The sequence below is a fragment of the Schistocerca gregaria genome, chromosome 1, assembly GCF_023897955.1.
Source record: "Schistocerca gregaria isolate iqSchGreg1 chromosome 1, iqSchGreg1.2, whole genome shotgun sequence".
Lineage (NCBI taxonomy): Eukaryota > Metazoa > Arthropoda > Insecta > Orthoptera > Acrididae > Schistocerca > Schistocerca gregaria.
Window position 1 is genome coordinate 463,880,228 of NC_064920.1, and position 15,568 is coordinate 463,895,795.

Below are 15,568 nucleotides of genomic sequence, written 5' to 3' on the forward strand. Positions count from 1 at the left end.
CGGTTACGGAGGTGCACGTGGTCCGCGCACCGATCTCCCAGTCGTATGTCAGATTACGGGACCGCGATATTAACAGTAGCGATTCATAAAGTCTTAGCAGTAGATAAATCATGCTGGATGATGCCTTGATAACTTTTTCACGAACTACCCAACTTGGCAACTCGCCCATATTCGGCTAGGATAGAGCTTGAGAATGTATTTGGATAGCAACGGATTCTTGGAGAAAGCAGCTATATTTGCCTAAGTGGAAATTCGAGTTTTGCTAGTCTCGCATTAGTGCAGCCTCAAAAGAGCTCATTTTGAACCTGTGGCGGCATTCAACAATTTACGATAAGCTGGTGAGACCTTTAATAGTATTTTGGGAGCTTGAAAAAAAAGTTCTCACATTTTTCGGATTTTTATCTCATTATAAAATTTTCAATTTTCTGACTAAAATGTTATACATATCACTTATAAACTTGCACGGGAAGTATTTTACTTCATTTTTTAAATGTTGTCTTCACCGGTTCCAAACGTTAAAATTTTTACATGTGTTCAAGATCTAATAAAATTGGTAACTTTTTGTAGAGAACGCTGTGGACTGCAGTGTTGTAAAGATGAAATTACGTTTGGTAGCACTCTCGAAATCAACTCTTTAGCTTTCTGTATGGAAAAGATAATTATATGGTTCAAGAAGGACAGTTTACAAAGGTTACTTCACCAGTTAAATAAAACAGCCAACCAATATAACATCTCACTACAAAATATTATGAGTATGGTAATATCAAAAGCACCTGTACGGTTAAACGACTATTGAGCTTTAATTTTCTAGAGGCTGTTATCACCAGCTATAAAGACTTAGCCGCGGAAGTGAAAAATCAAGTGACAAAGGCAGCATGGGTAGCCAGATGCCTGCAAAATACAGTATGGAGATACAAATTTATGATAACTGGGGAGAAAATAAAAATATATAAAACGATGGTGAACCCTGTTTTGACATAAGCATCACAAACTAGAGCAGAAACGAAAAAGATAAAACAAAAGGTAGGTGAAATGAAGGTAGGACAAAAGAACGAATGTGTCGGTAAGGGAACAGAGTGGAGTACAAAATATAAATACACGGATGAAGACAAGAAAAAGTAATTTAAAGGATTATGTGTAAATGGTGGAACCCACAAGACTAGCTAAACTTTGTAAACATGGACGATGGGAAACGACTACTTGGGCGAGCACCAAAGAGATGGGACAGCAGTTCGTCCAGTACATCCTCGGAATGAGACAGACAAACAGGGACAACACTGGCCAGCAGCAGCAGCAGCAGCAGCAGCAGCAGCAGCAGAAGAAGTAGAAGAAGACTAAGAACAAGCATCACTCACTCCTGAACTCACAAATCTTAAATGCTTATAAACAGTTAAACAGTCACTTCTGCCAGGTAGGGTAAGAGACTCCCTATCCCACACCAACGATGGCTGCCGGCCGACTTCTGGTTTGATGAGCTCCAAAACCCCTCAACGAAACTGTTTATCATCAATGACTTTCAGCAAATCAGACTTATTTGGCGCACACAGGCAATTTCACTGGTTATTTCCCGTTCGAACTAATAACACTCCACTGCAAAAACGCTGCTTCCTACAAGGGCTTTCGAGAAGTCTATTTCCAACAGGTGTTGGGAGACTCCTAGAACTCTGGGAATACGACTCGCTGCAGAGACAGGCTCGCAGGCTTCCATACCATTTCCAGAATGTGGCAGGTTGCGGGTCACGAAGGTGATTGCTTACAAAACACTCGTGTGCCACCTCTTAAAATACTGCTCGTGTGTGGGAATCAAATCAAATAGGAATAACGGAGAGTATTGAATTTATGCACAGAAGGGCAGCAGGAATGCTGACAGTTTTGTTTGATCATGGGAGTGTGTCAGAGGGAGAAAAAAAATTAGCTGGCGAAATCTTTAAGACAGATGCAAAACATCCAGCGAAGATGTACTTACAGAATTTTACGAACTAACGTAAAGTGATGAATGTAGGAACGTACTACAAAGTCCTGACGTATCACTCACTACCGTAAGGATGATGACGACAACGTTTGGTTAAGCACAGCACGCACAGAGGGTTTTAAGCAATCTTTCTTCCTACATTCGAAAGGGGAGGAGCCCAAAACTCGTAGAATGGGAAGTAACATCTACAATTCTCTTCACTGAAGTTTACAGAGTGTAGATGTGAATCTAGGATTCAGACCGCCCCTTTCCAAAGATAGGCTCTAGACGACACAGTAGGCACAGTACGACAACATAGGTGTGGCCAATAAATGATACGTTACAAGGTGGCAAAGTTAGTAAGAGTTCTGGTTGGGAAATATAAAGGACCACTTACAGATGTCCAGTTTGCTAACTTTTTTGCACATCAGAAAGTTTAGTAATGGACGCAGTCCGATACAGTACGAAAGATTAATTTCAGAATTCGTGGATTTTTAACCCTCGCAGTTCCCTCGAACAGACTCCCCTATGGACGGCATTGTAATAACCATCCTAGGCGTAGAGAAATAATTCAAGGAGTCGAAAACAAATAAGTCATTTAAATCATTAAGTCCGAATGGAATACAAATTCCGTTTTTAAAACAGTGCTGTACAACACTCGCCCCTTGCTTAAATTGCGTTTATCGCGGATCTTTCGCCCAGAGAAAAGACCCAAGCTACTAGAGAAAAGCGCATGTTATGACTCCTGCATTTAAGTACAAAAAGAACGGACCCGCAAAATTACAGACCAATATCCCCAACATAGGTTTGCTGCAGAATCCTTGAGCAAACTGTCATTTCGAATAAAATAAATTTACTTGTGAGCGAGTAGCATATGTCCACGAATCAGCATGGTCTTACAAAGCATCGGTCGTGCGAAACTCAGTTTGCACTTCCCTCAAGTGATATACTGCGAATATTTCTAGATTTCCGGAAAGCGTTTGACACAGTGCGTCACTGCAGGCTGTTAAAGAAGGTACCAGCTTATGGAAAAATTTCACAGATATGTGAATGGCTCGAAGACTTCGTAAGTAATAGAACCTAGTATGTTGTCCTTGACGGCGAGTGTTCATCAGAGATAAAGTTATCGTGATATGTGACAGGACCGCTATAATTGTATTCACACGGAAATGATTTGGCGAACAGAGTGGGCAGCAATCAGCAGTTGTTTGCAGATGATGCTGTCGTATACAGTAAGGTGTCGAAGTTGAATGACTGTAGGAGGATACAAGATGACTTAAACAAAAACTTCCAGTTGGTGTGATGAGTGGCAGCTAGCTCTAAATGTAGAAAAATGTAAATTAATGCGCATGAGCAGGGGAAACAAACCTATAATGTACAGCATTAGTAGTGTCCTGCTTGACACAGTCACGTCATTTAAATACCTAGAGGTGATGTTCCAAAGCGATGTTACATGGAACGAGCACGTGAGGATTGGGGTAGGGATGGCGAATAGCTGACTTCAGTTTATTGGGGGAATTCTAGGAAAGTATGGTTCATCTGTAAAGGAGACCGCATATACGACGCTAGTGCAACCTATTCTTGAGTATTGCTCGGGTGTTTAGGATACGTACCAGGTCAGTTTCGAGGAAGGCAGTGAAGCAATTCAGAGACGGGTTGCTAGATTTGTTACTGGTAGATTCGGAAACCACATAAGTATTACGAAGATGCATCGGGAACTGAAATGGAAAGTCCTGGAAGGAAGGCGACATTCTTTTCGAGGAAACCTGTCGAGAAAATTTTGAGAACCGGCATGTGAAGCTGACTGCGTAATGATTCTGTTGCCTTGAACAAGCACTGCGCGGAAGTACCACGAAGATAAGATACGAGGTATAAGGGCTCATATGGAGGCATATAGATAGTCGTTTTTCCCTCGTTCTATTTTCGAGTGGAACAGGGTACCCTTCGCCACGCGCTGTACGGTGGTTTGCGGAGTATCTACGTAGATGTATGTGTAAATATCTTATGCCTACCTTTCGGATAAAGTAATCTAGTCACATACTTTACATATTAAAATTTCGAAAAAATATTTACTGTTTTTAATGATTTCCTGTGCCACATTCAGTAATTGTTTTTAATTTTTCAGAACAAAATAAGCCAAAAACTTAAGTCTTAGCAGTAAATCTGACATTCTGCAACAAATGTCATATTCATAATTTCAAGTTCAGGACCAGTCTTACACATCCATATATCTTTAATAACTATACTGCGAACAACACTCAACGATAATTAACGAAATATGTATCTTTTTTTAAAAAAAGTCGTGGTGATAATAGAGAACCACTCCGTTCAGTGTACACACTACGGAAGATGCTTTGACACTGCTAACAAGGGAACCTCCCCATCGCACCCCCCCCCCCCCCCCCCCCCTCAAATTTAATTATAAGTTGGCACAGTGGACAGGCCTTCAAAAACTGAACACTGATCAATCGACAAAAGAGGAAGAAGTTGTGTGGAACTATGAAAAAAAAAAAAAAAAAAAAAAAAATAAGCAAAATATACCAACTGAGTAGTCCAAGCGCAAGATATGCAACATCAAGGACAGTATGGTCTCAGGAGCGCTATGGTCCCGTGAGCAGCTGCGGAACGAGAGGTCCTTGGTTCAAGTCTTCTCTCGAGAGAAAAGTTTATTTATTTTCGCAAAGTTATGATCTGTCTGTTAGTTTATTGACGTCTCTGTTCACTGTAATAAATTTAGTGTCTATGTTTTGAAACCGCACCGCAAAACCGTGCGATTAGTAGACGAAAGGACGTGCCTCTCCAATGGGAACCGAAAACATTTGATCGCAAGGTAATAGGTCAACCGATTCCTCCACAGGAAAACACGTCCGATATATTCTATACGACACTGGTGACGGCATGTGCGTCACACGACAGGAATATGTTGTCGACCCACCTAACTTGTACACTTGGCGAATGGCTTAAAAGATTCTTCTACCTTGCCCGATTTAGGTTTTCTTGTGGATGTGATAATCACTCCCAAAAAAGTGATGAAAAGATAAGAGTTTGTCACATAAACTGAAAATAAAAAATTAAACATTTGGACTCGAGGGAAGATCTGAACCAAGGACCTCTTGTTCCACAGCTGCTCACGCTAACCACGGCACTCCTGAGCTCACAGGAAATTTGATATTGCATATGTTGCACATGGACTACTCAGTTCGTATATTTTGCTTATTTTTTTCATAGTTCTACACAACTTCTTCCTGTTCTCTCGATTGATCTGAGTTCAGTTCTTCAAGGCCTATCCACTGTGCCAACTTATAACTAAAGCTGAGGTGGGTGCGATGTGCAGGTTCCCTTGTAAGATTGTGCTAAACTTATTTTCAGGCTCTGGAACCTACTTATATTCCAGTATCTAAGTAAAAAGAATGTTGTTAGAAAAAGTTCACAACAATTAAAGAAATTTATTTTTCTCATTAGGTTTTTATGCAGTACCCCCCAGCCCCCTCCCTCAAGCCTCGTAGTACGTGTTATGGAAAATACGTTAGTATTTCTAAGGTTAATAATGGTTCTTCCTTATGTAGCTTGGATTTAGGGTCAGATGATGTTGCCGCAGCTAAGAAACGCTAACTGTTATCGACGTTTCCGCTAGGACACGCGCGTGCATTGGCAGGACGGCTCTGATGACTGCGGCGACATCTCGAGCGAGGAGGACGTCGAGAGCGGTGCACTGGGGGCCGAGGCCAAGCAGAGAGCGACTGGCGTCAGCATCAACAGGCACGACGGCAGTCCGGCGCAAACTGCGAGAGGCGGCGGTGACGAAGGCAGCGGCAACTGCAGCGCGGCGGGGGGCGGCGCGGCGCCAGCGTGTCCGCGCTCGGGCTCGGGCTCGGGAGAGCTGTGGGCGCGCGCCGACGTGGAGGCGGGGCTGCGCGCGCTGCCCGGCGCCGACGCCGCCGCGCCGCTCGTGGCCGCAGGCGACGCCGAGGCGCTGCTGCAGCGGCCGGCCGACCAGCAGGACGCGGCGCTGCTGCTCGCCGCCTGGCAGGGCCGCGCCGCGCTCGTCCACCAGCTGCTGCTGCGCGGCCGCACCGACCGCCTGCTCGCCGCCACAGACGCTGACGGCAGGTGCGCCACACTGCTCCACTCTCGTAGACACATTTCTACACTGCCCTAGCGATTTACTGCGTCCAGTGTTACTTTACCGAGTCCTAAGGAAGACGTCTCACGTGTAAAAGTAGAACAAATTTCTCTTATTCCCGTCAGTGATCACTAAATTCTTCGTTTCGCTCAGCAATGACCATTGTTTTATAACATGTCCTAATATAGTAAAGGCATAATGGCATAGTCACAAAATCAGTATCGTCACATATATTTAAAATATGGTGCAAACTAGGCCACACTGCCAGTGGAGTCATATGATACTGTCCACAACACATTGTGACGTACCGCGACTCCGGTGAGGGCATATAAGCATCGACATACAGGGTGAAAAGTAGTTAAACCGACAAATTCTGGGAGGTTGTAGCGGACATCAAGACAAATATTTTTCCCTAACGTCATTTTTTCTTATGAGGAGTATTTAAATCGGTTGAGGAAGATTTCTCTGGCGGCAAATTAATTAAACCAACAAACAATTTTCCATATTTTTTATGACCAAGAGACAACACATTAACACAACCCAATTTCAATTACAGTAAATTTTCAACAATGCCTCCATTGACACGTAAACAAATGTTACACCGTCGGATCATGTTCTGTCTGACACGGGCAAAAACCCGAGGAGTATCCTGAACTGTTCCTGTTGCTGCTACTATCAGGGCAACCAGATCCTCTTCTGATGCAACAGGAGTTGCGTAAACAAAGTTGCGCATCTCTCCCCACGTAAAAAAGTCCAAAGGGGACATATCTGGGGATCGAGCAGGCCATAATAAAGGACCACCTCTGCCAATCCACGTTTCTGGGAACTGTCGGTCCAGGAATCGACGCACACGACGACTGAAATGTGCCGGCACCCCGTCATCTAGGAACCAGATGCGTTGCTTGTAGGGAGCGGGACGTCTTCCGGCAATTCTGGCAATGCCCTGGCGAGAAAATTGTAATAGTGTGTTGTGTACATATTCCGTGTAGTCAGCGCGTACACAACTTTCCCACTAGAGCGCGCCCCGCTAAGCACAACAGCGCAGGCGCAGCGCTCGTCCGTCTCCGCACAGAGAGATGGCGCTGTCTTAGAGACGGACCAAATTCTGCTTCCGCCGATCCGCGTATTAATATGTAATGCAGCCAATGAGATTGCTGCTAACGTAGAACCTATTCTCCTCGTGGATCACACTCGCGCAGTGATACCTGAACGCGCGAGGTATTATAACGAGTGTACATACCTCCGATTAGTCAGTCTGCATTAGTCTATACCAGTCTATAGTCAAGTTTCAGTCTGCACCTAAGAAGATTATCATATTCCTGTACATAGCCATGAAGATAAATGTACAGACACTTTGTCAAGTATCAGAGATATGTGAGAATAAGATTAACGTACCAATACCAAAGGAACTTCAGATAGTCAATTGTAAACAGCACCCAGAATCAAGTTACGTAATAATGTCTATGCTTTTTATTATTTTAATAAATGTGTACGAAAACTAATCAAGTTCGGCTTAAAATTGGTCACCGTCAATCTGCTACTCTAAGCGAGCAAGAGGCATTTCTATCGTCTGACCTAACGGCAGAAGATAAACACGCCACGATAAGACCACGAGACATATTGCTCACACTCGCCTACTTCGTTAGAGCGACAAGTCAAATAATCTGATGGTGTGTGTACCGAAGGTCTTACAGTACGCACACCACATAGTGCCTGCCATTTAATGACCCAGGTAGCAGATACGGCCCAATTAAACAGTCCCCAACAACACCGACCAGCACATTAACGAAGAACAACACCTGATGAGCGTTAGTAACTGTGGCATATGGGTTATCCTCACTCTAAACATGCGAATTGTACATGTTGAAGACTCCATCACGCCCGAACGTTGCTTCATAGGTAAACAACACAGAGGATGGAAATGTAGGATGCATTTCACACAGTTCCAGGTACCACTGCGAAATCTGTGCTCTGGGTGGATAATCAACTGGTTACAGGTTGTGGACACGCTGTAAGTGAAATGGACATAACAATTGCTCTCGAAGGACTGTTCTTACATTCGTCTGATTCGTCCCCATGTCATGTGCAACTGCACGAGTGCTGATTGAAGGATCCCGCTCCACATGCTGCAAGACAGCTTCCTCAAACTGCAGCGTTCTTACCGTGCGACGGCGTCCCTGCCCAGGTTATCTGCTAAATGACGCGGTCTCACGCAGACGTTGGTAGACAGCAGCAAAGGTCGTATGATGCAGGACACGGCGATTAGGACATTGTTGTTGATAAACCTGCTGTGCAGCTCGTCTGTTGTGGTGCGCTACGTAGTACGCACCAACCATATCAGTGTACTCACTCCAGGTGTATCGCTCAATTAGTAATCAGAGACAATGCACTACAACATTGGTGGACAGCAGTTGCCTACAACTAAAGAGTGTAATATGTCCTCCACCGGTTTAAATAATCCTCATTGGAAAAATGACATGAGGGAAAAATATTTGTCCTAGAGTTTGTCTGTTTAAATACTTTCGCCCTGTATAGCAAACTACCAGAGAAGCCGTCTGTCTTTCCGCCGTGCATGCGGTAAATGCGGAAACTTGAACTATGGTGACGTTATTAGCAAATGTGTTCAAACAGGACCAACATGATGTTATTTTTCCTTGGCTTCCGTAGGAAAACACCACGGGCAGCCATCGCAGAAAGAAGAATGTGTATCAAGAAGCATGTCTGTCGAAAGCAGGAAAAATTGGGACAAGGGGTGTTGGTGTTTCATGACAATGCAGGTCCCCTTATAGCAAATGTCGTTCGGCAGAAGTTACATACACTCACGTAAGAGACACTCCAGCACACGCCCTATAGTCCTGATCCCTCCTCGTGTGTTTATCACGCCCTCGGTCACTTAAAAAACGCCTTGAACGGTAGGTGATTCCCGTCGGACGAGGATGTGCAGCAGGCAGCTACGGTCAAAACAGGCCCGTTTAACCAGACGCGTATCTTCAACGTGGTGCCCCGATGGGATGACTTCCTCAATGCTAACGGCGATTTTGCCTGATTGGCATACCTATTCCGGACTTTTTGGTCGCATAACATTAACATATACCTCAAACGAAGACAGCGATACCAGAAACACCTGCACAAAACGACATAATGGAAAAATAATGCACACAAATTCCTCCAGAATGAACCCAAAAAAAATACTGTACATAAAAAGAAATGAATCGCACTACAAACAAAAATTAACATGGCCAAAACCTATAAATAACAAATAACGAATAAATACCAAACAGACAATCCCATTACGACAGACCAAGCCACAAAAACAAACATGTACCATATGAGTGAGCTACCGGTAACAAAACAAACCCTATAAGAGCAAACGATTTGATATACGCAGCGCCTCAACGATGTTACATTCGGAAAAAGACAGCCATATATTTGTGAAAAGCAAAATTATGAATAACATTAATATTAGATTCACTCCCAACTACTGAAGCTACGCATAGTTCACAAACACCACAGATTACACTACTAACTGAGACAACCACAGATAACATTTAATAACAGGCTGCCCTCTATGCTGGCGGCTTACACCCTTCGCAACGTATCTCATGAAGTCGCACGCGACGCCATGGATCAAAGCACACGGTTGGAATCGTAGACTGCGCTTGACCACTGCTAGGTGATGAGCTGCCGGAAGGCCTGAATTTCTTTGTTATCATGGAAACGTCTAGAACAGGGTCTGTGACCGCCGTCTGTCGTCTCTCATGCGGCAGTGTGTCTAACTGCAGAAACTTCCTGAAGAGTTATCAACGTCCCGTGTTGTTCGCACGCAGAAACAGCAGCACGGAGGCGGTGGCTTCTGCCGAGTGCCTGTATCGCCAATGGTCAGTTGTCGGATACTAGCGCTCCGTCGAATGTCTTGACTGATGCCGTGTTCTATTCCGTTACATACACTGTATGATCAGAAGTATCCGGAAACCTGGCTGAAAATGGCTTACAAGTTCGCGGCGCCCTCCATCGGTTATGCTGGAATCCAGTATGGTGTTGGCCCACCCTCAACCTTGATGACAGCTTCCACTCTCGCACTCGTACGTTCAGTCAGGTGCTGGAAAGTTTCTTGGCAAATGGCAGCCCATTCTTCACGGAGTGCTGCACCAAGGAGAGGTATCTATGTCGGTCGATGAGGCCTGGCACGAAGTCGGCGTTCCAAAACTTCCCAAAAGTATTCTATAGGATTCAGGTCAGGATTCTATGCAGGCCAGTCTATTACAGCGATTTATTGTCGTGTAACCACTCGGCTACAGGCCGTGCATTATGCATAGGTGTTGAAAGATGCAATCGGCATCCCTTAATTTCTCTTCAACAGTGGGAACAAGAAGGTGCTTAAAACATCAACATAGACCTGTGCTGTGATAGTGGCACGCTAAACAACATGGGGTGCAAGCCTCCTCCATGAAAAACACGATCACACCATAACACCATCGCCTCCGAATTTTACTGTTCGCACTACACACGCTGGCAGATGATATTCACCAGGCATTAGAAATACCCACAACCTGCCATCGGATCGTCACATTGTGTACCGTGATTCGTTACTTCACACAACGTTTTTCCACTGTTCAGTCGTCCGATGCTTGCGCTCCTTACACCAAGCGAGGCGTCGTTTGGCATTTACCAGCATGATGTGTGGCTATGAGCAGCCGCTCGACCATAAAATCCAACTAACTGTTATAGTACATGCAGTAGATACTGATGCAGTTTGGAAATCGTGTGTGATGGTCTGGATAGATGTCTGCCTATTACACATTACGACCCTCTTCAACTGTTCGCGGTCTCTGTCAGCGCGGAGCGCCTCATTCTGCTCTCTCACGATGTCTAATAACTACTGAGGGAGCTGATATGGAATACCTGGCAGTAGGTGGCAGCACAATATAACTAACATGAAATTCGTACGTTTTTGGGGATGGTCGGATACTTTTGATCACATAGTGTACCACATCGACGGTTCTACACATTCACAGTAACGCTATCTCAGCATCCAACAACACATCCTCACTGGCTTCATCAGGAGCCATTACTCTTGTAATGTTCCGGGACAAAACGACAGCTTGACTACTTGCACGGTTGCAAGGGGACACGTCTTGGATCTTGTCACAATTTCTTGTGGCGATCTCCATCTGCAGCAGTTGTTAGAACTTGTTAATCAGTAATACAAATTAACTACTTTGACTGCTACTGGCTTCATTTATTTTCTCGACATCTCTTATATTTTGATATTGATCTACTGTAGCTGTCGATGTATACTTCCCGCTCACATTAATATGATCATCCGTCAAATGCCTAAATAACCACCTTTTGCAGCGTGGACCACTGCGAGAAGTGCAGGAAGAGTATCAATGACGTTCTGGAAAAAGACTGACTGTGTTAACTCGCAAGTAGGCGTGGGTCAGGGAATGTTTAGGACGTTTAAAATATCGGGTCGGACTAAACATCTTCTGGCTGCTTTTGGGAGTGATCTTACTACAGAGACAGTCAGCAACATTTCATAATTAGCATTGGGATATTAAATAAGGACTTGACAGCCTTTTTCGTTGTTTTAGAGACAATAAACCAACTAAAAGGAAATTTTAGACATTTTTTCGAACGAGTCGTGCAAGAATCCCGAACGCTCGGTAGTTTAACGAACTTTCAGCTACTGCCCATGGACTGGATTTATGTGGTCTTTACGTGGCAGGTATTTAATCGATTTTTTTTCAAGCCTGCTTTTCTCGGCTAAACCAGTATCTGCCATCGCAGACTCAAGGGACAGATAATTTGAAGCCTATCCAGGTAGGTGGAAAGACTATAAGGGATAGTGAGAGAGCAACCTGCTCCGCCTCATACGATGCCTTTAGCGACCGCGAAAATAAAGTTCACTGTCGAATGAACTTTAAAGGCCGCAGTGTAAAATCCGCGTTAGAAAGACACAAGCGTGTGCAGATAGACTTTTGAAGTGAAGCGATAGGACGACGACTTAAACCCAGTGCAGAATTGTGAACAATATTAGCGGAGGTTCTGGACAGAGCAGGCAGAGAGGTCAGCGAACTTCAGCAACGACGACGATAGCAGCTGGCAGTAGCGTCCGCAGCAGATCAGATCAGTAGCAGGAGCAGTTGGCAGACGTGGATAGTGCTGTGGGGTCCAGAAACTGCAGTGGAACTGGCAGTCTTTGACGGACGGACTCGCAGCAGTGTAGAAAAAGCTAAGTAGTATTTAGCTTCATTTGGCGTGTATGAGTGTGTGGCAGGGGAGTGGAAAGAAATTTGTCAACATGGGGAAAAGTGAGAACCCTGTAATAAGAGAAAGGAGGAGGTGGTTGATTTTGCTGATGCAGTATCTGCAGATGATAATATGAGAGGAAATTTTAGTTTTGATATGTCTCAGATTAATGACAGTGGTTATCCAAATTTGGTATCTGATACGTATGAGTCAATTAATAAGCAAAATACGGGGGAAGCTGATGTTAAGTTGGCACTCGGTCTTGTGAAGGAAAAATTAGGGAATCATTTTCTAAGTTGATGGCAGAAAAACAAAGAAATAAGTAGGGAACAGACACCTCGTCCTAATGTCAAATTAGTACCATCTACTGTCAGTGAGGCGAAAATAGAGCCAGCATTGGCGCCTCGTGAGCAGAATGTTTGCCTAGAAACCATGTTCAATAACATTATGAAACAGATGGAGGGTATTAATAGTAAAATAAATGATCTTGGGTCTGAAATTAATAATAATATGAATACAAAAATAAGTGGACTGTGTAAGAAAATGGATAGTAAAACAAATGGAATAGTTTCTCATATGAATCAGGGGCTTATAAACCGTCAGAACAGTTTGAAAATAAATTTAAAAAAAATTTGAAAAGGAAATTCAGGAGGAAATGGATCACAGAATTTCAGGCTTAAGTGATTCTGTAAGAAAATGATGTATCACAGCTTAGCGAAAGCGTGAGTGGGCAAATTTGCCATGCGAAACAAGAAAGCAAGAATGATATTGTAAAACTAAAAGGTGAAGTACTTAATCACATAAAGCAAGTTGCTGGAGACAGTAAATAGCTAGGTGAACAGTTAAGTGCTGACTACACAAAAGTATAGGCCCGAGTAGATGATGTTGAAAAACAGTGTAATTAGGAACTTAAAATTCTGGCTAATAAAATTAAGGAGGAAAAAGACAAATTTAAAATTTTTGGACGGCAGGTATGTGTAAGAATGACTGATTTAGAAACTAACTTGTCAGAATTTAGTACAGCAGTGAATGGTAACTTACAAGAGCATGACATTAGACTAACAAACATAGAACAGAAAATTACTAACTGTAGTAATCGTGTAATAACAAATAGTATCGCAGTGTCCTCTAAATTACCTACGTTAACCACAGACAGGTTTTGAGATTTGATCCCATTAAGAGTGTGCATCCCAAAGAGTTTTGAAGTGATTTTGAGGATGTGTTGCCTAGGTCATGGAATGACGACAGAAAATAGGTTTTGTGGCATCTAATCTTATGGGAGAGGCATGTGTTTGGGGAAATTTAGCTGTACACAAGTACGGCAACATGGAAAGTTTTAAACAGGCGTTCATTCAGGAATACTGGGGAAAAAGAAAACAGATGGCAGTGTTAAACAGCTTTTGGTCAGGTGCAATGTTTAACCCAAAGAAAGACACTGTTAACAGGTTTGTGCAGACGTGGCTGTTTAGTTTTACATGACAATAATTTGTCCTCCTCCTGGCTTGGTAAAGGGGTTAGAAAATAAGTTGTATTTGTACTGGTGAAATAAAATAGTTTCTGCACCCACAGAGGACATAAACGAGTTCGTTGGTTACTTGGAACGCGTAGAGAATCTCCTGAAAGGGGAGGAAAATAATGATAGAAATTATAGAGCTCCTACTAGGCAAAGTGAAGTGCAAGTAAACAGAGTAGGTGTACAAGAGCTGTCACAGAGGAAGGTGCAGAGGACGAGGGGGCTTTACTGGATATACACTCCTGGAAATGGAAAAAAGAACACATTGACACCGGTGTGTCAGACCCACCATACTTGCTCCGGACACTGCGAGAGGGCTGTACAAGCAATGATCACACGCACGGCACAGCGGTCACACCAGGAACCGCGGTGTTGGCCGTCGAATGGCGCTAGCTGCGCAGCATTTGTGCACCGCCGCCGTCAGTGTCAGCCAGTTTGCCGTGGCATACGGAGCTCCATCGCAGTCTTTAACACTGGTAGCATGCCGCGACAGCGTGGACGTGAACCGTATGTGCAGTTGACGGACTTTGAGCGAGGGCGTGTAGTGGGCATGCGGGAGGCCGGGCGGACGTACCGCCGAATTGCTCAACACGTGGGGCGTGAGGTCTCCACAGTACATCGATGTTGTCGCCAGTGGTCGGCGGAAGGTGCACGTGCCCGTCGACCTGGGACCGGACCGCAGCGACGCACGGATGCACGCCAAGACCGTAGGATCCTACGCAGTGCCGTAGGGGACCGCACCGCCACTTCCCAGCAAATTAGGGACACTGTTGGCTCCTGGGGTATCGGCGAGGACCATTCGCAACCGTCTCCATGAAGCTAGGCTACGGTCCCGCACACCGTTAGGCCGTCTTCCGCTCACGCCCCAGCATTGTGCAGCCCGTCTCCAGTGGTGTCGCGACAGGCGTGAATGGAGGGACCAATTGAGACGTGTCGTATTCAGCGATGAGAGTCGCTTCTGCCTTGGTGCCAATGATGGTCGTATGCGTGTTTGGCGCCGTGCAGGTGAGCGCCACAATCAGGACTGCATACGACCGAGGCACACAGGGCCAACACCCGGCATCATGGTGTGGGGAGCGATCTCCTACAATGGCCGTACACCTCTGGTGATCGTCGAGGGGACACTGAATAGTGCACGGTACATCCAAACCGTCATCGAACCCATCGTTCTACCATTCCTAGACCGGCAAGGGAACTTGCTGTTCCAACACACAATGCACGTCCGCATGTATCCTGTGCCACCCAACGTGCTCTAGAAGGTGTAAGTCAACTACCCTGGCCAGCAAGATCTCCGGATCTGTCGCCCATTGAGCATGTTTGGGACTGGATGAAGCGTCGTCTCACGCGGTCTGCACGTCCAGCACGAACGCTGGTCCAACTGAGGCGCCAGGCGGAAATGGCATGGCAAGCCGTTCCACAGGACTACATCCAGCATCTCTACGATCATCTCCATGGGAGAATAGCAGCCTGCATTGTTGCGAAAGGTGTATATACACTGTACTAGTGCCGACATTGTGCATGCTCTGTTGCCTGTGTCTATGTGCCTGCGGTTCTGTCAGTGTGATCATGTGATGTATCTGACCCCAGGAATGTGTCAATAAAGTTTCCCCTCCCTAGGACAATGAATTCACGGTGTTCTTATTTCAATTTCCAGGAGTGTAGAAATTACGACAGGAACGGGAATGACAGTCATCAAAATCAGCAGTCAGCTGAGAGAGCGGAACAACAT

General features: G+C 44.8%; 1 protein-coding gene across 1 annotated transcript in view; it reads left to right on the plus strand.

Annotated features, from left to right (window-relative positions):
* LOC126354143 (transient receptor potential channel pyrexia-like) overlaps positions 1-15,568 on the plus strand; it is a 179,877-nt gene that overhangs the window by 60,936 nt on the left and 103,373 nt on the right. The window contains exon 3 of the mRNA XM_050003594.1: positions 5,586-6,061. Within this exon, the coding sequence (XP_049859551.1) occupies positions 5,586-6,061 (476 nt within the window). The remainder of the gene's footprint in view (positions 1-5,585; positions 6,062-15,568) is intronic.